This window comes from Erythrolamprus reginae, chromosome 1, assembly GCF_031021105.1.
Source record: "Erythrolamprus reginae isolate rEryReg1 chromosome 1, rEryReg1.hap1, whole genome shotgun sequence".
Taxonomy (NCBI): Eukaryota; Metazoa; Chordata; class Lepidosauria; order Squamata; family Dipsadidae; genus Erythrolamprus; species Erythrolamprus reginae.
In genome coordinates this window covers 388255524-388281751 of record NC_091950.1, presented here as the reverse complement: position 1 = coordinate 388281751, position 26228 = coordinate 388255524, and the positions used below count along the sequence as shown (strand labels likewise).

At 39.6% G+C, this 26228-nt stretch overlaps 1 protein-coding gene across 1 annotated transcript in view; it reads left to right on the top strand.

The window, feature by feature from the left end:
- MSRA (methionine sulfoxide reductase A) overlaps positions 1-26228 on the top strand; it is a 154951-nt gene that overhangs the window by 32195 nt on the left and 96528 nt on the right. The window contains exon 2 of the mRNA XM_070734850.1: positions 23561-23665. Coding sequence (XP_070590951.1) covers positions 23561-23665 — 105 coding nt within the window. The remainder of the gene's footprint in view (positions 1-23560; positions 23666-26228) is intronic.

Here is a 26228-nt window from a genome sequence, read left to right as displayed (position 1 = left end):
TCCTCAGAATGGATCTCTCCTTCATTCCCAAGGTGAACTCCTGGTTCCACAGGGCCCGGGAGGTCATTTTGCCAGACTTCTGTCCAGGGCCAGCTCATGCCCTGGAGAAGAAGGGGCATACCTTGGATGTGAGGAGGACCATCCAAGGTGGGGAGCAAAAAACCTAACTGAAACGTGCCCATATGCACATTCCTGTGCGAGATTTTGCTACCTTCACAGGTGCGGGAAGCAAAATTGCACTCGATCCCACACACACGCTCCAGAGTTGCACACAATTACGGTAGCTCTTCTGGCAGTAGTCCACCAGTGTTTACAGCTACGTCCTTGCCAAAACTGGACCAGAGAGGGGTCGACGGGTGTGTGGCCACAAAGTTGACAGCTTGTCTCTAAAAGGAACAGACGAGTTAGTCCATTCTTGGACTCTACCGCAGCTACTCAGAGAAAGGGCGTATCAGGTAGGACCAACACTCCTTTAAAAAAAGAAAAGAAAACTAGCTTGAAAATTATGCCTTTAGTTAACTGGAGTGTGAAATCACTATTTATTTACATAGTTAAATTGTTTTGGGGAAAAAACCCCATGTTTTAGGTTACTTATATGGTCAGCGCCAACTCCTGGCATCTTAAGGCAGTTGTAAAGTCAACATTTTCATTTAAATGTACAAAATATATTTTAGGCATACTCAGTATGTTAGTATACACAAATAATACTGGACAGAAATTGTATAAAGGTGCAGGAGACTTTCTCTTTCAGCAGGATAATTGTCCTAAAAAAATCACTATCATTAATACTACAGCAGGGAAGGCAGCTGGGTTGTGCAGACACGATATTAAGAAGACAGTTGTTGGCACTCCTTCAAAACTTAAAGCCAGTCTAATATTGCTGTTAACAAACTTTTGGAAACTGCATTTGGTGGCTAAACGCTGCAGAGGATGGACAATCATGCAGGAAGTGTAAAGCCTCCCATGGATATAAATAGGAATGGGATCTTCCATTTTCAAGAGTTTTGAATATGCAACTGAAAAGTTTCATTTTCCATTTTCCATTGTATGCTACATTTTTCTTATATATTTCCAGCCTGATTTTTTTTTAAAAAAACCCCACATTAGCAATTTTATGTACTCATGCTACCACATTTGTAGTTTAGCGAGAAAGAATGCTTCGGTTTTTGAGCCTGTTCATACCTCTGAAACTAAAGATTCACAGCCTTTAGTAACAATTCTGATAAATATGAAACTCAGGAAGAATTTATCAATTTTTAGATCATTCAGAGATCTAAAAAGATCTTGTGTAAAAGAAAAAATAACTTCAGGGAGGAAATAATAGATACAGGAACAGCTTAGTACTCTCTCTTATTCTTACTTCGTTACCTGAAATTCCCTCCACTCTGCCAGACTTACATTTCAAGGCCTACTATAGGCCTACTACAATCTAAATATGTAGTAGGTCTTTGCAGAAGCAAAAAAATTAGATATTTTAGAAGCATATTAATTATAGTTTGTTTAAAAGAATTTTGCCAATGCCTGATTTGTTCATAAGTCAAGCAGGACCCTTTGTCAACTAGGTCTGGAGAAGGAATACATTTCTTCTGGGCTCCTCTTAAAGCAGTTTAGTTTTGCAGGTGAAGCAGCACATTTTTGAAACATACTAATACTAATAATCATGTATACACTTAAGCAATCAAAGCAGAGAGTTAAGCGGAGTCAGATGTGCCTATTCTTAAACTGGCCACCTCTGATGAGCCAGCTGTGAACTACAATTGCCACATTTTAATTTCAGGAAAGGTTGGGAGAAGGAGGAGGCATTTGAATTGACACAAGGATAACATAATTATGCACAGCAGGATGCTGCAGAATTAATTTAGCCAATCAGAATTACAGTTGGGGGATGGGCATGTGCAAGGCTGGATGGAGCGAGATAAGCATATATGGGAAAGACGGGAGCAAAAATGTAACTTTACCTTGCTAATGTTTTGATTATTCATCATTCACTAGAAATGAAAGTCAACCAACTGAAAATATAAACTATTTTCGGAAGGTCCTTGGCTTTTATAAACCATCTTGAAATTGGAGAAACAGTGAGCAGGGATCATTATACCATAGCATGAGTGTAATTATTGATACATTATATAAATATCACAAGTACATTCCTTAGCTGTGATGCAATAAAAATTCTAAAACAATTCAAGAGGTTTTTAAACATGCAAGAAAAATCTAATCCATCTGAATAGGAGAAGACGGAACATAGAACATTCCCATTTCAAATTCTAGCATCCCAGTTAAAAAGAGCAGGTACAAGTTTTCTGATTAAGACCTTGACAGTTGCTGCCCATCTATTACTGCCACATACCAAGTCTCAAACTGTGAGGACAAAAATCAGATAATACCAAAGAAAGGGATACTCGAGGACAAATGCTTTCAAATTTTGTCCTTCAAAAATGGAGGTCAATGCCTTCAAATGTTCATTACAGTGATAGGAAGATTTCTTTTATTCTGATTTTATTAAAACATTTTTAATTCCTTTAAAATAAAACAAAATACAATAAAGTAAAACAAATTCAATAAAACTACTAAACTGCATCATCTTGAAATGAGCCAGGGTGGCGCAACAGGTAGAGTGTTGTACTGCAGGCCACTGAAGCTGACTTGCAGATCTGAAGGTCAGCGGTTCAAATCTCATCACCGGCTCAAGGTTGACTCAGCCTTCCATCCTTCTGAGGTGGGTAAAATGAGGACCCGGATTGTGGGGGCAATAGCCTAGCTTTGTTTTAAAAAGTACTATTGCTAACATGTTGTAAGCCGCCCTGAGTCTAAGGAGAAGGGCGGCATAAAAAACGAATAAATAAATAAATAAATAAATAAATAAATAAATAAATAAATCTTAGAAAACGCCTCTGCACCCTCTCCACAATGGAGGAAGCCTCTGCCGTCTCATATAAACCATTGACTTCAGACTATTTTAATCTGAAATACCTGGCTTCTTGTATATTGCTGAAATCTTTCCCAGTCCACATTCAGATGAAACTCAAAAAATTAGAATATCGTGCAAAAATTAATTTATTTCAGTAATGCAACTTAAAAGGTGAAACATAATATATGAGAGAGACTCTCATTACATGCAATGCAAGATAGTTCAATTTGTCATAATTGTAATGATTATGGGGTACAGCTCATAAAAACCCCAAATCCACAATCTCAGAAAATTAGAATAATTCATGTGATCAATAAAACAAGGATTGTTTTATTACTATCAGATATCTGAAAAGAATAAGCATTCATATATACTCAGTACAATGATACCTCATCTTACAAACGCCTCATCATACAAACTTTTCGAGATACAAACCCGGGGTTTAAGATTTTCTTGCCTCTTCTTACAAACTATTTTCACCTTACAAACCCACCGCTGCTGCTGGCATGCCCCGCCTAAGGACTTCCATTGCCAGCGAAGCACCCTTTTTGGCACTGCTGGGATTCCCCTGAGGCTCCCTTCCATGGGAAACCCCACCTCTGGACTTCCGTGTTTTTGTGATACTGCAGGGGAATCCCAGCAGGGGAATCCCAGCAGTGCAAAAATGGGTGCTTCACTGGTAATGGAAGTCTGGAGGTGGGGTTTCCCAGTGAGGGGAGCCTGAGTGAAATTGCAGCATCGCAAAAACACAGAGGTCCGGAGATGGGGTTTCGAGGACTTCAGTGTTTTTGCGATGCTGCAATTTCAATGATGCTCCCTTCGCTGGGAAACCCCACATCTGGACTTCCGTTGCCAGCGAAGCGCTCGTTTTTGCGATGCTGGGATTCCCCTGCTGGGATGCCCCTGCAGCATCGCAAAAATACAGAAGTCCAGAGGTGGGGTTTCCTATGGAGGGGAACCTCAGGGGAATCCCAGCAGCGCAAAAACAGGTGCTTCGGCTGGCAAAAGGGGTGAATTTTGGGCTTGCACACATTAATCGCTTTTCCATTGATTCCCATGGGAAACATTGTTTCGTCTTACAAACATTTCACCTTAAGAACCTCATCCCGGAACCAATTAAGTTTGTAAGACAAGGTATCACTGTACTTGGTTTGGGCCCCTTTTGCAGCAATTACTGTCTCAATGCGGCATGGTCTGTGGCACTACTGAGATATTATAGAAGATCAGGATGCTTCAATAGCTGCCTTCAGCTCTTCTGCATTGTTCGGTCTCATGTCTCTCATCTTTCTCTTGGCAGTGCCCCATAGATTCTCTATGGAGTTCAAGTCAGGCAAGTTTGCTGGCCAATCAAGCATGGTAATCCTATAGTCATTGACCCAAGTTTTGGTGCTTTTGGCAGTATGGGCAGGTGCTAAGTCCTGCTGGATATTTGAAGTCAGCATCCCCTAAAGCTCGGCTGTGGAAGGAAGTATGAAGTGCTCCCTGTGTCCCATAGGATTTGGGAGGTGTATAAGTCAAATAAATTAAATTAAATTAAATCTCCCGGTAGATGGCTGCATTGAACCTGGACTTAATGAAGCACAATAGACCAATACCTACAGACGACATGGCTCCCCAAATCAACACAGACTATGCTTGGACTTAATTTAAGGTACTTTTATTAAGTGGTCTTTGTGATACGTTTTAACTACTGGTTTTATTATATGCTACACCTTGTGTAAAATGGGCAGCCATATAAATTAAATAAATTTTTAAAAAATCAATCCACTGTTTATTAAAGCCAATTGTGTCAGCAGGTCAACTTTCATTAAACTGTACATCATGATAAATGAACCACAATGACCCAGCCATAATATGTTCTGGTTTAATATATTATATGAATCCAATTAGGAATCTCTTGCTTTTGCTAAAATTATGGTAAATATTAATATTTTATTATCTAAACATTCACCTGTCTTAGAATAATTTTATATTCAGCATACTTTATTCACTTTTACGTTCTAATCTGCAAAGCACATCAAGAATTAATCTCTTCCTAAAATTCTACCTGATTAATGAAAGAATTATGTGTGAATGATCCATGAGGTGACCTGAAACCCTTTTTTACAAGGGACATCATATGCCTTCAAATTATGTTCCTCTGAAGGGAAGATCTTACATAAACAATCTACAGTTCATACCAGTATCTTGCAAGAGTTAAGGATATTTATGGAATAAGGAACTAGGATACATAAAAACTGTTTCTGGTAACGACGACTTTAAAATGACAGGAAAATTGGTAGGATTTAAGGGGTCTTTGGTGTTCTGAGCTTATTTGTTTTCTTGTAGTACAATTTAATATTTTGCAATAAGGGTTGATCTGTGCTATTGCCAAAGAAAACCATGGTTCTGTCTATAACGATGTGGAGTCCTATGTTGAAAATGATATAACTACAAATCCTTATTAACAATCATTGCAACACTAAAATGAGTTTCCATAGCAACACTGGAAAATTACACTGTTATACTGCTTTGCAATAGCAAATAAATTATTCTGTGAAATGTTCCATTTGCAGAAATCATTTGCTTTTCTGCTGCATTGATGGTTAAAAGTCTGGCAAGTGCTACTTCAGATGCTTGTGCCATACCTCCCAAGAAACATGCTGAATTCCATCATCATTTGTATGCCGCCCCGAGTCTTCGGAGAGGGGCGGCATACAAATCCAAATAATAAATAAATAAATAAAATAAATTTAAATATCTCAGACCTGCTTTTCTAAATTGCATTTTAAAAAACCGCAAGCTAGAGGCTAAATTGTCCAAATTAAGATAGGTGGTTTGTTTTTAACTTTAAATGACACTTATTTTGCTTAAAATAAGTCACCTGAATTCCAGCAACCGGTTAGATCCCACAGAATCAGCCTTCTATAGGTCCTGTCAACTAGATAATGTCATTTGGCGGGACCTAGGGGAAGAGCCTTCTCTGTGGCATCTCCAGCCCTCTGGAATCAGCTCCCCCCTGAAATTCGTACTGCCCCCACCCTCTTCGCCTTTCGTAAAAGTCTAAAGACTCATCTGTACCACCAAGCTTGGGGTCATTAGATTCTGCCCCCTGGCCGATGAATGTATGGTGGGTTTGTTGATTGAATGGGTATGTGTGCATTTTAATTGGTTTTTTAGTTTTTAGATTTAACTCTTAACTTTAATTAATTGGATTTTGATGTACATTGTCTTTTATATATATTTATTTATTTATTTATTTATTTATTTAATTTATTTATTAGATTTGTATGCCGCCCCTCTCCGTAGACTCGGGGCGGCTCACAACATACAATAAAACAATTCACAACAAATCTAATATTTTTTTTTTATTTTTATTTTTTAAAAACCCATTATTAAACCAGACATACACACAGGCATACCATACATAAATGCCTCAATTCCCCCATACCTGACGGCAGAGGTGAGTTTTAAGGAATTTATGGAAGGCAAGGAGGGTGGGGGCAGTTCTAATCCCCAGGGGGAGCTGGTTCCAGAGAGTTGGGACCGTCACAGAGAAGGCTCTTCCCCTGGGACCTGCCAGACGACATTGTTTAGTCGACGGGACCCGGAGAAGGCCAACTCTGTGGGACCTAATCGGTCGCTGGGATTTGTGCGGCAGAAGGCGGACCCGGAGATATTCTGGTCCGATGCTATGAAGGGCTTTACATGTTGTAAGCCACCCTGAGTCCTCAGAGAGAGGTGGCATATAAATCTCATTAATACATAATAAATAATAAAATATGAGATAAAGCTATACAAGTAGTCCTCGACGTGACCACAACTCAGCCCAGAATTTATGCTGCTAAGTAATAAATTTATTGTGAGTTTTGCCCCATTTTATGACTTTTCTTGCCACATTCACTACGTGAATCACCGCAGTTGCTAAATTAGTAACATTCTGTACTTGTTTGAATCTGGCTTCCCCATTGTTTTTACTTGTCAGAAGGTCAAAACAGGTGAGCACATGACCCTAGGACAGTGTTTCCCAACCTTGGCAACTTGAAGATATTTGGACTTCAACTCCCAGAATTCCCCAGCCAGTGAATGCTGGCTGGGGAATTCTTGGAGCTGAAGTCCAGATATCTTCAAGTTGCTAAGGTTGGGAAACACTGCCCTAGGACATTGCAACCATCATAAATATGAGCCAGTTGTCAAACATCCGAATGCAAATCATATGACCATGAGGATGGGACAATGGTCATAAGTGTGAAATATTGTCATAAATCTCTTTTTTCAGTGCCGTTTTAACTTTGAATGGTCACTAAATGAACTGTTGTAAGCTGAGGACTACTTTAGTCTCACCTTTGAACTTGATTTATTTTTTCCTTATCTGTTTCCTATCATTCAGATCATCTGTTTCCAAAAATGACTCCTGAGCCTTAAGTAACAGTGTTTGCTTTTCACATTTGAAAGAGTTATTAGCAGATGTGAATAAGTAGCCTACCAGTTGTTTTCTCAAGTCCTATATATCAAGTCCTATATAAAAGTACCCCTGGGATACTTGTTGTGAATGTATGTTGTGTTTTAATCTGATGGTTTGCAAAACACTGCTTTCACATTTTATTTTATTTTTAAGTCAAATTTATTGTGGAACTCGGTGGGCATTAAGAGTAATATATCTGCTAATATATGGCTACCATAGGTTTCCAAAATGTAGCGAGTTGTGCAATGTTCATAGCTCAATATCTTATCAACTTATGTTTAATATAGCATTTTGTTCTTTTATATGTTACCTGGAAAATATATCAAGGCAGTTCCATTAAAAAACCAAAGTTGTAATATTAAAATTGCGGCTTTTGCTTCCTGGTTAGCTATTTTAGGTGGCACCAATTAGGGTTTGAATCACTATGCCAACAAATAAACTATTTTTTTTAATATAATTACTGCAAATTATTATATTCAAGCATAGCAACTGATGTAAAAATCAATCCTTGGTCTCCAATATTGAATTGCTTTGCTTTCCGTTTCCAAGGTGGAACTAAACAGCAGCACTAATAGCAGCCTATAGAAATTCCCCAATTCTGTCTATTATATGAACTTGATTCAAATAAGGTGGCTCCAGTGTATTTTGCTGAGAATATTGCTATGATTATATTTATTAATCCCTAATTCTCTTTTGAATAGTTTTGCCTTTTATTTCTGCAGGATTGTCTATGAAGTGTTTAGGAGTCTTATTTATTTATTTATTTGTTCTATTTTTATGCCACCCAACTCCCTAAGGACTTTGGGGGCTCACAACCCAAAGAAAAAAACATGTTAATATTAAAACATCTAAAAAGAACCATTTAAAAAGACCATTTAAAAACTCATAATAAAATGGTCTTGATCTATATACAGTAGTTATGCTGCATCCCCATATAGGTTCGGATTTGAGAGAAAAATTGCATTGTTTTTCAACCTTTATGTGTAACTAACAACAGCAAAATAGCCAGCAACTTAATTTAAATTTGTGACTTCAACTCTTTCCCCCTTTAAGAAAAAGTGCACAGAACAGTTTAAAAATAACAAATCAGTCTTAACTTTGGATTGAAAATTTACTTAAAAATAACCTTTTTTTTTTAAAAAAATCCTATCAGTGTTTACCAATTATGAGTTGCATAATATAGATAATTTTTAATTTACTACTGTAATTGAGCCTGGAATTCTGGTCATAAATTGTGCTGCTGTTTAAGCAGGTCATCGATAAATTCAGCATCCGATATACACTCTTTCTTACTTTTGCTGGACTTGCTGGACTTACTTTTGTCCTAGCAAAAAGCCTATGTAAAGAACCTTCATTTGTCCAGAATTGCTGGGAGTCTAGGCGGTAGCAGCAGCGGCAGCAGCAGCACAAGTAGTGTTATATGTATGGATTGTATTGCAGCTAAATTATGGGATTTTTTGAAAAACAGATTCCATGTGAACTGAGCTGTGCAGATGCTTTTCTGATCTAAATTGGAACAGTCTATCTCAGTGATGGCGAACCTTTTTTCCCTCGGTTGCCAAAAGAGTGTGGGCGTGTGCTATCGCGCATGTGCAAGTGCCCGCATCCATAATTCAATGCCTGGGGACGGTAAAAACAGTTTCTCCCGCCCTCCTGGAGGCCCTCTAGAGGCGGAAATGGCCTATTTCCCAACTCCTGATGAGTCCAGTAGGCTAGTGCCTTACCCTCCCCAGGCTCCAGATGCTTTCCTGGAGTTGGGGAAGGGTAAAAATGCCCTCCCCCACCCCCGGAGGCTCTCTGGAAGCCACAAACACCCTCCCAGAGCCTCTGTGTGAGCCAAAAATCAGCTGGCCGGCACACACATGCATGTTGGAGCTGAGCTAGGGCAACGGCTCGTGTGCCAGCAGATATGACTCCACGTGCCATCTGTGGCACCCGTGCCATAGGTTCGCCATCACTTGTCTATTTGATGCTACTGTTACCTGAAATCTCCTTCCATAGAGTCATATGCTGTAACGTCCTGCCTGACGGCGACTACTTCAGTGTCAACCACAACAACACAAGAGCACACAACAGATTTAAACTTAATATTAACCGCTCCAAACTTGACTGTAAAAAATATGACTTCAGTAACCGTATTGTCGAAACGTGGAACTCATTACCGGACTCCATAGTGTCATCCCCAAACCCCCAACACTTTACCCTTAGATTATCTACGGTTGACCTATCCAGATTCCTAAGAGGTCAGTAAGGAGCGAGTACAAGTGCACTAGAGTGCCTTCCGTCCCCTGTCCTATTGCTCTCCTATATCTCCTATTCCTTTCTTCTATTCCTATATCTCTTCTTCTATTCTTTTCTTGATATGTTCTATTACTTTATCTTCTTTTCTATTATTTCTTAGATATACTGTATTTTACTATGAGTATCTCCTCTATAACCTTCATCATGTATTTTACTATATGTATATAGATATATATCCACTAAAACCCTCATTGTGTATTGGACAAAATAAAAAAATAAAAAAATAGAGTCACGTTCACATGACAGAAAATTCTATTAATGTAGCCTCCTGCATTCACATGAGAAAGCCATTTGCAAACCTGTCCCTGACCTCTCCTTATAATGCCTATTCTTTGCCAATATTTCATGTTAAAATATGGTTGTGGGTAGATGATGACAGTGCAGCATATGATGAAAAACCTTAATATGCGATAACGTTAATCCTTACCATGTGATAGCTTGTAGGGCATCACCATTTGCTCTGTCATGCAGACTGAGGAGTATTTATATTAATCCTGGTCTTTTTTTTTACCGATAAAGTTCTTACACCAACTATATTATGTAAGAGTGTAGTACAGTACTGGAATGTTGCTCTTATTATACCAAGACTAATTTTTAAGTATCCCACTTATTCAAATCTGCTAATAGCTCTTTCAAATGTGAAAAGCAAAAGTATTTAATATTCATTGTGCACAGACTTCCAGCAAACATATCCAAGAATTAGAGTATTACAGCAACCAAATTTGCTACCTAACCTCCCCCGCCCCCCTCCCACTTGTCAGGATTCTTCCTTGATCTTTAATCAGTGCTCTGCTCTTCATTTATTGTCTCTCCTGAGTCATCAGTATTGGTCTAATGGACTGGAACAGCCTAAGGTGAATGATAATTACTTATTGAGTTGCTGATAGCCAAGATGACAATAGGCTTATTAGGTCAGTAATAATGGAAATCTGTATTTAATATAGAAGTGTGCTATTCAGTTCAAAAGAAAAGAGCGTAATCTTTTTTTGGGGTGGGTGGGGTGATATCGGTTCAGAAAATTTTCAAGACAATTGTAAGAAAATTGTAAATTTATTTATTTATTTATTTATTTATTTATTTATTTATTTATCAGATTTGTATGCCGCCCCTCTCCGCAGACTTGGGGCGGCTAACAGCAATAATAATACAATGTAAACAAATCTAATATTTAAGTTAATTTAAAACCCCAATTTAGAAACCAATCATACATACTAACATGCCATGCATAAATTTTATAAGCCTAGGGGGAGGGAAAGTCTCAATTCCCCCAAGCCTGATGACAGAGGTGGGTTTTAAGGAGCTTATGAAAGGCAAGGATGGTGGGGCCAACTCTGATATCTGGGGGGAGTTGGTTCCAAAGGGTCGGGGCCGCCACAGAGAAGGCTCTTCCCCTGGGTCCCGCCAAACGACATTGTTTAGTTGACAGGACCCGGAGAAGGCCAACTCTGTGGGACCTAACTGGTCGCTGGGATTTGTGCGGCAGAAGGCGGTCCCGGAGATATTCTGGTCCGGTGCCATGAAGGGCTTTATAGGTCATAACCAACACTTTGAATTGTGACCGGAAACTGATCGGCAACCAATGCAGACTGTGGAGTGTTGGTGTGACATGGGCGTATTTAGGAAAGCCCATGATAGCTCTCGCAGCTGCATTCTGCATGATCTGAAGTTTCTGAACACTTTTCAAAGGTAGCCCCATGTAGAGAGCATTACAGTAGTCGAGCCTTGAGGTGATGAGGGCATGAGTGACTGTGAGCAATGATTCCCGGTCCAAATAGGGCCGCAACTGGTGCACCAGGCGAACCTGGGCAAACGTCCCCCTCGCCACAGCTGAATGATGTTTCTCTAATGTGAGCTGTGGATCGAGGAGGACGCCCAAGTTGCGGACTAGGGGGGTTAGTGATCCCCCCCCCAGGCTAATGGAGGGACAGATGGAATTGTCCTTGGGAGCCAAAACCACAGCCACTCCGTCTTATTAGAGTTGATTTTGAGTCTGTTGACACCCATCCAGGCCCCAACAGCCTCCAGGCACCGGCACATCACTTCCACTGCTTCGCTGACTGGACAAGGGGTGGAGATGTAGAGCTGGGTATCATCTGCAAATTAATGCTACCAATCCTTCTAGAAAAAGAGAAAAATACATTGATCTTAGTCAGAGGTGGGTTCCTACCAGGGCGGTCCGATGCACTGCTTCGGTAGTGATCTGCCAATTATGCAATTTTGGTGCGATGGCTCCGGTGCTGCCTTTGCTGTTACGTGTGCGCGCCGCCATTCCCCCCCCAATTTTCGGTGATTTTTCAGCTCTCTGAGCATGCACAGAAGTAAAATTGTCCCTCTGCACATGTGCAGAAGCAAAATCACACTAAGGGATGTGTGTGCATGAGTGCAGCGAGCGTGTGTACATGCAACATCGCAATGCGCACTGGTAGGAAACAGTAAGGGGAACCCGCCCCTGATCTTAGTCTTATATTTTTGAAGGAAGTTCCCAAAAGGTAATGTGATTTACATCACAACATATGCATTTGGAGACAAAATGAAATATTTTATGCTCCCACAATGTAGTAAAATTAAGGACGTTGGTATGTTAAAATTAATTATATGAACATATTGGCAGATTCTTAAATCCATGCACTACAGTAGTATAATTATTCTAGCTAACTATCCATTATTTTCTACTTGTTGGTTCTGCCACTTTTCTATAAATAGTACTTTATGTATAATTATAAAGAAAATCTACATACATGGCAGCTTGAGGAGCAGATGAAGTTCCAAGAAAGTTAGTTTAGATTCCAAGTCAGATTTCAGTACTGTAAGGAGCTAACTTGTAGACTGGGTTCTTTTTAAGTTGAGATTTGTTCTATTTCATCTTAATATAGAAACATAGAAACATAGAAAAATAGAAGTCTGACGGCAGAAAAAGACCTCATGGTCCATCTAGTCTGCCCTTATACTATTTCCTGTATTTCATCTTACAATGGATATATGTTTATCCCAGGCATGTTTAAATTCAGTTACTGTAGATTTACCAACCACGTCTGCTGGAAGTTTGTTCCAAGGATCTACCACTCTTTCAGTGAAATAATATTTTCTCACGTTGCTTTTGATCTTTCCCCCAACTAACTTCAGATTGTGCCCCCTTGTTCTTGTGTTCACTTTCCTATTAAAAACACTTCCTTCCTGAACCTTATTTAACCCTTTAACATATTTAAATGTTTCGATCATATCCCCCCTTTTCCTTCTGTCTTCCAGACTATACAGATTGAGTTCATTAAGTTTTTCCTGATACATTTTATGCTTAAGACCTTCCATCATTCTTGTAGCCTGTCTTTGGACCAGTTCAATTTTGTCAATATCTTTTTGTAGGTGAGGTCTCCAGAACTGAACACAGTATATTCCAAATAAGGTCTCACCAGCGCTCTATATAAGGGGATCACAATCTCCCTCTTCCTGCTTGTTATGCCTCTAGCTATCTACCTTGATGGAGTCTTCTCCCAAAAGACAGGAGGGCAAAGAATAATGCTGCCCATCTGCCTTTCCTGTGTTTGATGGCAGTAATTTAATATGTACATGTGTTAAATCTTTCTAAGGTTAGGAACAACCTGCCTTTATGTAGTTAAGCAAATAGGGAGAGGAAAACGTGTTCCAGGCCATTAGAGAGATGTATAGATGTGTAAAAAAGAGTCAAGATTAGGTTCACATATTTAATTTAATTTATTTGACTTTTATGCTGCTCAACTCCTTGTGGACTCTGGGCAGCGTACAGTAATAAGTAATATAATATAATACAAAATAAGCAATAATAAACAACATAGTAAAACAGCGGTGATATAAAACAGTTAAAAAAGAACCCCCAAATAAAATAATCTTTCAGCAAACATTCATATTTCCTGGGCCGGGCTAGTTGGTCTTGTTCAGCTGCACCCAGGCCTGCCGGCAGAGCCAGCCTTTCGGAAGCCTAGGAGGGTGGGGGCAGTACGAGTCCTTGGGGATAGTTGGTTGCACAGAGCTAGAGCCCCCACAGAGAAGGCCCTCCCCTGTGGCCCCACCAATCGGCACTGTTTGGCCGACGGGACCTGGAGAAGGCCAACCCTGTGGGCTCTTAATTGGTTGCTAGGAAGTATGTGGCAATCTGGCCTGATGCCATGTGGGGCTTTATAGGTAATAACCAACACTTTAAATTGTGTCCGGAGACCAATCGATAGCCAGTGCAGCTCTCAATGTTGGAGTTATGTGGGGGGACCTAGGTATGTGAGACGTGAGATGCACGTCCTGCCTGAACACTTGTAGCTCTGTCATGTTCCTTGGTGTGCCTACCATCCCTGTCCTACTGCTCCCATTATTTGTACACACTTTTATGCATATACTTTACCTGTTTATACTTACATATTTATATCTTATGTCCATACTTATCATGTTTTCTCATGCAGTACATTCTTGACAAAATAAATACATAAAATAAATGTCTTGGACAATGGTGAAGGTTTGGGAACTGCAATCCAGTAATGGCTGAAGGGACACTATGTCCATCATTCTCTACTTGTTTTGGGAGGGGAAAATCAAAATTAAAGATTTAGAAATAAATGAAGATAAATTATGAGTTTATATATCTTTAGAACACCACAATATTCTAATTATGTTTGCACATTATGCTATGCCATGTTAATTTATCCATGCCTTACTGAGTAAATCGCAGCTGTTGAGTTTGCAGTACACATGGCTAAGCCATAAACTAAACCACATCATGTCTTACTAATGCAGGAATCTGGTCTTCAGATTTCTTTCCAAAGTACATCTGAAGTCTTACATTGTGACAGATGGTGCTATGTTCATGAAGAACTTTTCTCTAGCTGCCCTGGATTTATGAAAGCATGGCTGGAGAAAATAATTGGATAGGGTCTCTGCTATTGTTTGATTGGAGGTAACAGACAATTGCTTCTCAGCTACCATATGTAGCTTCTTTTGGTTTTGTATCTTCTGTCTAGAAAACGAATGGTATAGGACAGTGATGGTGAACCTATGACACGGGTGCCACAGGTGGCACATGGAGCCATATCTGCTGGCACACGAGCTGTTGCCCTAGCTCAGCTCCAACCTGCATGTGGCTGCCAGCCAGATGATTTTTGGCTCACACAGAGGCTCTGGAAGGGTGTTTTTGGCTTCCAGAGAGCCTCCTGGCGGGATGGGGGAGGATGTTTTTACCCTCCCCTGGCTCCAGGGAAGCCTTTGGAGCCTGGGGAGGGTGAAACAAGAGTCTACTGGGCCCACCAGAAGTTGGGAAACAGGCAAATCTGTAGTAGATGTTGTGAGCGCTCCTTGTCCGCCTCTGATAATGTCAGATTCTGAGGAGGATGAGCCAAGCCCCTCTGGATACCTTGGGCCAGTGGGGTTGCCAGCTGATGCCGAGAGAGTGATGGAGAAATAGACCTGGATGAACCCAAGGAACCACCAGAGGGGGCAGATATGTCAGGGGGGATTGGTCAGAGTCAGATGATGAAGGAGACATTAAAGTGAATGAACCACTCTTAGATGCTAGATTCAGGAGGTTACAAAGCAGACAACAACACTTGTATGCTAAAAGGAAATAAGTTTGCAGCTTTAACTTTAGGGGCTTCGATGACACTCCCAGTAAATATAAAAGCAAAGGATTTTGGGAAATTCTGGGTGGAGTTTCAACGTTGCTTCATGGATGCTGTGTTAGAGGTGGGGTGCTTGAAAATGCCCCCCTAAATACCTGATTTCTGCCTTGCTAAAACTCTTTGCAGATGTTGCATGACTATTAGAAATTGGTAAATTGAATTTTATCCTCTATGTTTCAATCCCTGTCTTATCTCGCTGGAATGCCATTTGGGCGAATTTGGTGCCTTTCCCAGAAGCTTATCTGATAGGTTCGCAACAGAGAAAAATCCTCCCTGAACTGCTTTCTGCACATAATGCTGTTTTTCTAAATACAGAGTGTAATTAAAACTGAAATAGTGGGTTTTAGCCATTTGCTTCAATCTGAAAGCCTGGAACAGAACAGTAGAGTTATGGATTTCAAAGGCTGATTAGTTGTGTATTGTTTGAAGTATAAACATATGGACTGCAATATTGTGAAAGTATTCTTGATTTCAAAAAAAAAAAGAGTAATTTAAAAGTGTATAGCTATTTTATTCCATACTTTAATTTTCCCACTGATAGTAATTTATTGTAAGTTAATTTTTCTTTGCATTGATAGCTGCTTTCAAACAACAACAACAAAAAAAAAACAAATCCAGAAGGAATTTGGGTGTATCTTCAACTCATTCTAAAATGAATTTTGGAATAATTCTGCAGAAATACTGTGCTGCAATACAACATATTTCTAATATTGTTCACTATGCAGACAGTAGTACTTTTGCTGTAATAGATCCAATGGCATGTGAAGTGTCAGATTGTGCTACATTAACTATATGAACAAATTGTTCAAACTTGCCACAGTGTCCTTTATCACTGTCATTTTAATAACTAAATATAATTTGTTTTGAAGTATAAATTGAAACCTTGTTGTTTTTTATAAGTCTCCATCTAAGTAGGTGAAAAGTCACCAAATTGGTCTGGAGATTTTCTCATTCTTTACTTCATATTATTTCTTCCTGAAAAGTACAATAGCTGAAAATATAATTCTTTGCTTAGGATCCCATTTCCAAGTGGGAAGGTGGCTGCTGTTTCTACTGCTTCAGGTGCTCTGAAACTCTCAGTTCTAATGGCAGCTCTTGGTAATAGTTTCATTTAATTTAATCTTGTAATTTAGTTCTAGAGAAGCTGCAGATTCAGATTACGTTTTTTGTATTTCTGTTTGCTCTTAGTATTAAATTCTGTATTGGTAAAATGCTTAAAAGCTGGATACATTCACACATCATATTTAGCCACTGTTGTGGCCTGTCTGCATCCCGCTCAGCTGATCACAGATTATGAGGATCGAGAGACGAGTGTGTTTTGGTATCCTAGGCCAGTGTACTTGGCACTCGAGTCTGATAGCGAGGAGGTCAGAGAGGATGTAGAGTCAGAGGCTGAAACTCAACCAGGGACTGTTGCATCCCCAGAGATGACCATAAGTGACTCAGGAGAAGAGGCAGATCCCCTTCTCCACTCAAGGGTGTGCAGGAATATTAGCAGACAAGAATAGCTTAGGAGGAAGAGATCTACGTGTGAATAGCTCTATAGAACACTTGCCCACACCTTGTCACTTTATAAGAAGGTGTGAACGAGAATGTTCGACAAAGGGTCATGGCTTAGACATTGTGAGTGAGAACTATTTCTGCTAAAAGAAAGAATTAGAAGCTGCAATTTGCCTATTCAGGATTCCTGCCAAGATAATGTGAGTTATGGTGATTAACAGACTGCATCAAAGAAACTTTTAAGGAGTTTTTGGCTTCTGGCCTGGACTCTGATTAGCAGCCGGTAATTTGCCATGGAATGCTGAGCAGGGTTCACTGATATCTATTTCTGCTATGAGCTATTTGAAAATATATACTGCAAATTTGTATCTTCCGGCTGTGTGTGTGTACCTATTTCTTGGGGGGCTTCTCGCTTAGACAGAACCGCCACGTATTTTATTTTATTTATTATTTTATTAATTAAACTTCTATGTCGCCCTTCTCAACCAACTCAGGGTTTAGCACTGTGGTTTTAAAACCTTGTTTTATGGCTTAGTGCAAAGAAAGAACCATTAATAATGTTTATTCAACAAACCATGTTTACCAATGATTTTTTAAAAACAAAAATGCCAATTAATTATTTGGGGGCAAATATCATATTAGTCTGGGATTTACTGGACTCATCCTGATGAAAAAAATAATGTGCCAGGAGCCAATTGAAGAATAATAGTTTTTAAAAATTTAAATAGCTCCCTTTCCCACAATTTTTGGAAAAGCAAAATCCAAAGGCCTTTGTGAAGTTATTTGGACAATTACCGGAACTTTGATCACAGGGTGGCTACCATTTTCTATCTATGTCTAGAGACTTTTGTTGGGAGGGAAAGTACTTGGATTGAGGAAGCAAAGTTAAAGCTATAGGCTTGCTTTGACTGCACAGACTGGAATATTTTTAAAGACACCTCTGCAGATCTAGATGAACTCACAGATACTGTAACATCATATATCAGCTTCTGTGAAGACCTATGTGTACCAACCAGGAACTTGCAAATATACAGTAACAATAAACCTTGGTTCACATCCAAACTCAAGCAGTTACGTCATTCCAAAGAGGAAGCCTACAGAAAAGGTGATAGAATGCTGTACAATCAGGCCAGAAATATATTAACAAGGGAGATCAGAGCAGCAAAAAGGAACTACTCTGAAAAGCTAAAGAATCAATTCTCAACAAATGAACCAGCAAACATGTGGAAAACTCTTAAAAACATCACCTGTTACAGCAAACCACCTTCCCAAGCTGAAGGAGATCAGCAATTGGCAGATGACCTGAATGTGTTCTACTGCAGGTTTGAAAAGAAACCTCAACCACTTATCTGCACAACCTCCATCCCAGACACACAAGAACAGCTAAATCTTCCACAACTGAACCCATCCCATTGGGTTCATAACCCCTAGTGATCACAGAAAAGGAAGTGAAAGATCTATTTCTCAGACAGAAGCCTGGAAAAGCACCAGGCCCAGACAAGATAACTCCTTCTTGCTTAAAAGTCTGTACTGACCAATTGGCCCCCATCTTCACCCAAATCTTCAACAAATCACTAGAGTTGTGCTATGTTCCTTCCTGCTTCAAACGCTCGACTATCATCCCAGTGCCAAAGAAGCCCACCATCAAGGAACTGAATGACTACAGACCAGTTGCTCTAACATCTGTAGTTATGAAAACCTTTGAAAGGCTAGTGATGTTTCACTTGAAAACCATCACGGATCCACTGTTAGAGCCCCTGCAATTTGCATACTGAGCAAATAGATCAACAGATGATGCTGTTAACATGGCTCTACACTACATCCTTCAACATCTTGAATCTCCAATGACCTACGCTAGGGTCCTCTTTGTGGACATCAGTTCAGCATTCAATACCATCGTACCGGACATTCTCTTAACCAAACTAAATCAGCTAGCGGTACCTGAACACACTTGTAAGTGGATCACAAGCTTCGTAACAGACAGGAAGAAGCAGGTGAAGCTAGGAAAAATCACATCAGATACATGTACAATTAGCACAGGTGCCCCCCAAGGCTGTGTACTCTCACCACTTCTCTCTATACACTAATGACTGCATCTCAAAGGATCCATCTGTCAAACTACTGAAGTTTGCAGATGATACAACAGTGATTGGACTCATTCGAGACAATGATGAATCTGCATACAGACGGGAAGTTGAACAACTATCTTTGTGGGGTGACCAGAACAATCTAGAACTGAACACACTCAAAACCGTAGAAATGGTGGTAGACTTTAAGAGAAACCCTTCCACCCTTCCACCTCTCACAATACTAGACAACACAGTATCAACAGTAGAGACCTTCAAATTTCTAGGTTCTATCATATCTCAAGACCTAAAATGGTCACCTATCATCAAAAACATCATCAAAAAAGCACAACAAAGAATGTTCTTTCTGCGCCAGCTCAGGAAGCTCAAACTACCCAAGGAGCTGCTAATACAGTTCTACAGAGGAATCATTGAGTCTGTCATCTGCAGCTCTATAACTGTCTGGTTTGGTGCTGCAACCCAACAGGATCGACACAGACTTCAGAGGATAATCAGAACTGCAGAAAAAACAATTGCTGCCAACTTGCCTTCCATTGAGGACCTGTATACTGCACGAGTTAAAAAGAGAGCGGGGAAAATATTTACTGACCCCTCACATCCTGGACACAAATTGTTTCAACTCCTACCCTCAAAACGTCGCTACAGAGCACTGCACACCAAGACAACAAGAACAGTTTTTCCCGAACACCATCACTTTACTAAACGAATAATTCCCTCAACACTGTCAGACTTTCTACTAAATCTGCACTTCTATTCTACTAGTTTTTCTCATCATTCCTATCACCCATTTCCTCCCACGTTGACTGTATGACTGTAACTTGTTGTTTATATCCTAAGATTTGTATTAATATTGCTTCTTCATTGCTTATTTGACCCCTATGACAATCATTAAGTGTCGTACCACATGATTCTTGACAAATGTATATTTTATTTTATGTACGCTGAGAGCATATGCACCAAGACAAATTCCTTGTGTGTCCAATCACACTTGGCCAATAAAATTCTATTCTACTCTATTCTGTTCTATTCTCATGCAGGGGTTTGGGGTTTTTTTTGGGAGGAACATGAGGTCCACAGTTCAAAAGTGAGGTAAATCAAGAGACCATGTTTGGAGGAGAGCCCAAGATTGTTAATTGTGAAATAGGTGCTATAAAGCCTAAAGCATTATTTTGCCTCTAAAAGCTCTAGAAACTCCTTCAGATGCTTAAAGTGTTTAACTTCAAGAGATATTGGCAAATCACAAACTGGTCTCCGGCCATAATTTTTGTACTGATCTATAGTAACGTGTATGATAAGGATCACTCTGATAGATTTGCATATTATCTGCACATGAAATGAAACTGATATGTATGCATGGTTATTTTGATATCATTATTAGTTTTGTGTGGAAGTTACTAGGTCAATTTTTCTCTATTTTAGGATGCCTTCTGATATTTAGCATAGAAGCAACCACTGACAAATGGGAAAAAGTCTTTGTCTTATTTAAATAAATAAACTAAGGATATTATATATTATAGGTATGAAGTTAAAGAAGTATTTTCAGTAGGGGCTCAAACACAAACTGGAAGGCCAGAACTAAGAGAAGGCTGGAACTGAAAAAAGAGATAATAAGTGGGTGAAAAAAAAATCTAAGAACCCCCCCCCCCAAGTGCTAATTTAGGAGGGAATTTTCATCTAAATTATTGGGAAAAGAAATTCCAGCAAACCCCCAACTCTTTCAAATTTAGTCAGATACCTTCTGCTCTATAGACTTTTAAAATAAGTACATTATGACATAAAAATAACTGGATATGGATTTTCTGATGTGTTGATAATGTGCCATACTATGTTGACTCTTAGTTCTTTTCTATGATGGCCTGTCCCTAACTCAAACATTGCTGAAAAAAGGAAATGAATGCCACTTTAAATAGAACCCATAGTTATGACCACATTTTATGCACATTCTCACCACTATCCTAGTAGTGTATATAATTATTACATTCACTTGCTTGTCTTAAAGGCAAAAGATCTGCCAACTTTTTCTACAACCTAGGCTTTTGTCACAAGGTTCATTGAATATTTTTTGTTTTGCTTACCTGCTCCACATTTAGACTACTAGTTGGACAGTATTTATTTCTATTTTTATGCTAAAAGTTAGATTTAATACAAAAACAGTGGTGTGTCCACCAACAACAGGATGTTCTGCAGCATTTCAGAACTAATTTTTTTTAAATTATAGTGTCAGTGGTTGCTTTGCCAAATACTCCAAAGGTGTTTTCCAGATGAAGGTTTTATTTTACAAGAGACTAGATTGGCCCCAACCCTGCTGGCTATTTTTGCAAGACTTAAAGACATGCATTTGTCACTGAGCTTGAGGATCAAGATACATGGTGAGCTTAGGCAGTGGTTGTGTTAATTTGCTTTTGGTGGCTTTTTTTAAAACAGAAACCTAAAACCTATTGTTTTAGGTTTCTGTATAGTTCTTAATATTTAGATTTTAATTGCTTTCAGTCCTCCAAAGTTTTAATATTTTAATCTGTTTAGTTTTATATTTTTAATATGATTTTATTTATAATTTTAACTTTTGATTGGGAGCTGCACACAGTTGGTTAGAAAATGGGTGGTAATGTAAATGTGTTAAATAAATAAGGTCATGAATTTTAGATGGATGGTCATATAAGATAGTGGGGTGGTGCAGCAGGCAGAGTGCAGTACTGCAGGCCACTGAAGCTGACTGTAGATCTGTAGGTCAACGGTTCAAATCTCATCACTGGCTCAAGGTTGACTCAGCCTTCCATCCTTCTGAGGTGGGTAAAATGAGGACCCGGATTGTGGGGGCAATAGGCTGGCTCTGTTAAAAAGTGCTATTGCTAACATGTTGTAAGCCGCCCTGAGTCTACGGAGAAGGGCAGCATAAAAATCAAACAAACAATCAATCAATCAAACAAACAAACAAACAAACAAACAAACAAATGTAAATGAAAACAAGGGATTAATTTGTACTTATTTTTAAACGAGAAAATAAAAATTACTTAGCATTGCAAACAATTCTAGGTAATAGAATTATCCCTTATTTTGTAGCAGATTACAAGAGACATTCCCACATGGACTTAAAAAAATGATCTAGCCCAGTGGAAGGTAGTTTGTATTAATAAATTGTGCTGTTATATAAAAAAACCACTATATAGCATAGTAGTACTTTTGTCTCCCATCCAGGAATCTGTCATCATTACATTTTATATTGAAGGATACATTTGACATTTATTATATGCTGCACTTCATAGTAACATTTTTATGTTTACCTCCTGTTAGGTATGCTCTAAGCTGAGCTGGAAATTAGCCTTAGATTGTCCACAACTATTTGTTCTGTTGTTAAAAGAGTTGAGCAATTTTTCAGCCAATCTTGTAGTTTGAGATACTTTCATTGTTTGTACCAGGAGAAGACATTTGAGACTTTTTACAGACCAAGTTATAACATACCATATATGTCAAAACATAACACTGCATCAAAATTATAATGTTTGGAATTACCGTATTTTCGGTGTATAAGACGCACCCTTTTGCCACAAAAAGGTATACATACAAAAAGCATACAGATTACTTTGGAAGTTAGCAAGACGGCTATGTAAAAAATGCAATTTGATGCTCATGTTGCCTAATTAGCTATATTATATATATAAAGTGTAGAGAAAAAACTTGACATGGTAGAAGAAAACTAACTACAGTTTTGAAACAAGCATGCCTAATTAACTATAAAAAAAGCTTAAAAATCAAACTCAACAGAAATTGTGTTACAAATTGTTCCCCAGTCTTATTATAGGTGTAGATAGTTAGGGCTCTGTCAAATGTTTCCCAATTTTTATGTTGATATTTGACATGGCCAAACATAGTACTAAGGAATAATTCCCTGCCAAAGGCTTGTGCTGTTTGTACATCCAAAGGCTTTTGATGTCATTCTTGTCAGGGGCACCTGTGGTAGCCCAAGTGCTTTGCCAATGACAGCAGGCTCCCCAGCTCTGTTTTAAGCTGCAACAGCCTCCTGCAACCCTCTGCCAGCAAAAACGGAGGTCAGGGAGTGGCCCTCAAGAGCTCTGTTTTCAGCTGGGACAGCATCCTGCAATCCCCCACCAGCAAAAATGAAGCTAGTTTGTGCCACGCACAGACCTTCTGAGTTCCGTTTTTGCTTGCAGAAGCACCACGGGCCAGTCCTTCACTGCTTCCAGGGCAGCCCCGTGGGTCAGATCTAAGCACGCCCTGGCCCACATCTGGCTCCTGGGCCTTAAGTCTGGCACCCCTGCTTTAGAAGAAACCAGCAAAATATGTGTTAATCCAGATTTATATCCTAGATATAATTTATCAATTTTCCTTTCAAAAATGAACCCACCCATTCCCTAAAAAATAAGGAAAGAGCTAGGACAAAAAGGAATCGAAACTCTCTCTTGCCATCTCTTCCTGGAACCCTGGTCACCCATGTGATCGCATGACTTTATTGCCATGTCCTGCAGAGCTGCAAAAATCAAAGCAAAAAAGCAGTTTTCCTAATGGAATAAAGCATTGCCATTTCTGGCATGGCTTACAACCATAATCATCAGTCTTTTTCTGTCCATGAATTTTTACTTGTTTAACATTGTGGGGAATAATAAGTCCATTTTTTTGTGTTGGTTTCAGCGATTAATATTCTTGTTTCTTATTGTTTCTTTCATTGAAGGCAAAACTGGCCATACTGAAGTTGTGCGAGTGGTATTTCCGCCAGAAACTATCAGCTTTGAGAAACTGCTCAAGGTCTTCTGGGAGAATCATGACCCGACACAAGGTAGAGTGATGAGTGAGCCAGTATTTAATTATCTTACTAATTACAGCTGGGATAATTAGTGTTTGAGCTACTTGGAAGAGATGAACCTTGAAATCACACCACAGCTCAAGAGTATGATTGCAGGCATTTATTGATCTCCCCTCCTCTCCACTGCTCCCAATAGATGTGTATGTTGTGAAAATTCCCACAGAAAGACTTATAAGACAATAGAAAATCTTCTCACCTTTGTGGATTATTATGCTTTCTTCCTTAATGCAATCTCTTGCTTTTCAAATTAAAGGTCTTCTTTCTACATAGCTATACAGTCGATCATTTCAATTATAATGTTATTCTATGGATTTGGTCTATTTTTTTTTGTGCAGTATGTTTTACGCTTTGAAAATAAAAATAAAAATATCAAGACATTTACAATGTGGTGGGCAATTCTTTTAATGTATTTTGCTGTAACAAGTCCGTCCTTGAAGGTGTCTGCAGGTTGTATGTAATATGCCATTAACATGATGGAAGTAAGAAAATGTTTTAGTTTGGCACCTTTTCGAAGGGTAAATACTGTCATATGATTTCATGATCACATGAAGATACATTTATGTTCATTAGTGTTCTCCTATGTGTGTTCATTAGTGTTCTCCTGTGTTCTCCAGTTCTCCTAAAGAGAGTCCGAGCAGACCAGTTGTTCTAACTTCTATAGTTATGAAAACCTTTGAAAGGCTAGTGATGTCCCTCTTGAAAACCATCATAGATCCACTGTTAGACCTCCTGCAATTTTTATACCAAACAAATAGGTAGGCAGATGATGCTGTTAATATGGCTCTGGACTACATCCTACAACATCTTGAATCTCCAAAGACCTACTCAAGGGTCTTCTTTGAGAACTTTAGTTTAGCATTCAATATCATCATACCAGACATTTTTCTAACTAAACTAAATCAGCTAGTAGTATCTGAACACACCTGTAAATGGATCACAAGCTTCCTAACGGACAGTAAGTACCAGGTGAAGCTAGATAAAATCACATCAGATACCTGTACAATTAGCACAGCCTCCCCCCCTCAAGGCTGTGTACTCTCACCATTTCTCTTCTCTTCTCTCTATATACCAATGACTGCATCTGAAATGATTCATCTGTTAAATTACTGAAGTTTGCAGATGATATCCCAGTGATTGGTCTCATTCAAGATAACAATGAAATCACATGCAGACATGAGGTTGAACAGCTAGGCTCTTGGTGCAACCAGAGCAGTCTGGAACTGAACATATTCAAAACCATAGAAATGATGGTAGACTTTATGAGAACCCCCACCACCACCACCATTCTACCATCTCTTACGAGGGAGGGCGGGAAAGGGTGGGAGAGGGAGGGCGGGAAGGGTGAAAGGACTGGGTGGCCCTACATCCTGAGCGCAGAAGGAAAGGAAGACAAATACCTTTCCCTTCCCCCCTCACCCCACTCAAACATGTCCTTTCTGGCGTGTGGGCGCGCGGCTCGAGTCGCTCAGTTTGTCTGAGTCCCTTGACTTTGCTGGCGCTGAGGCCACCACCATTTTGGAAATGGCGGGCAAGGAGGGTCCCTCTGAGTGCATCAATGGGGTGGGTTGGAGACCTGGGTCTCTGGTGTCCCTCTCGGTGCAACTCTCGATGAAGGAGGTTTTCCAAACCAGAGTCTGGCAGCTGATGAGCAGGGAAGCCCGCCCAGTTTCAATTCTTAGCCTAGCAGTCCCTGAAAGCTCTGCTGGGTGGGAAAGGCCACTTTCTGCTGCAGTAGGGAAAGGAGAACCAGAGTCTCCACTGGTGAAAATGGGAAAGGCTTGTCTTGTCTTATACTCCAGTCATGGCTGTTTCTCATTCTCTTTGAAGATTGTCTGCCACCACCGGGATACAGGAAAGCCGCTACCGCCACTGCTGACCACTGAGACAAGCTGGTCTCTTCTCAGCGGTCAGCAGCAGCGGCAGTGTGTTCAGTTCTAGGTTGTTCCGGTCAAACTACAAGGATAGTTGTTCAACCTCTCGTCTGTATGCAGATTCATCATTGTCTCGAATGAGTCCAATCACTGTTTGAAGCCTGCAAACTTCAGTAGTTTAACAGATGGATCATTTGAGATGCAGTCATTAGTGTATAGAGAGAAGAAAAGTGGTGAGAGTACACAGCCTTGGGGGGGCCCTGTCTATAGAGCACTGCACACCAAGGCAACTAGACACAAGAACAGTTTCCCCCCAAAAACATCACTCTGCTAAACAAAAAATTCTCTCACCACTGTCAAATTATTCCCCAAGGCTGCATTACTATTACCATTAGTCTTCTTATCGTTCCTATCATCCATCTACTGAGTCTACGGAGAGGGGCGGCAATCAAATCAAATCAAATCAAATCAAATCAAATCAAATCAATCAGGGAGTTGAAGTCCACAAATCTTAAAGTTGCCAACTTTAAGACTTGTGGACTTCAACTTTGGGGACCCTGCTTTTAGAAAACACGAGGGTGTGACAGCTTTCTCTTGCAAAAGTTTGAGATATATCAGGATTTTTCATTGAAATAATTCTGCAATCATCTTTTCTTTCAAATAGA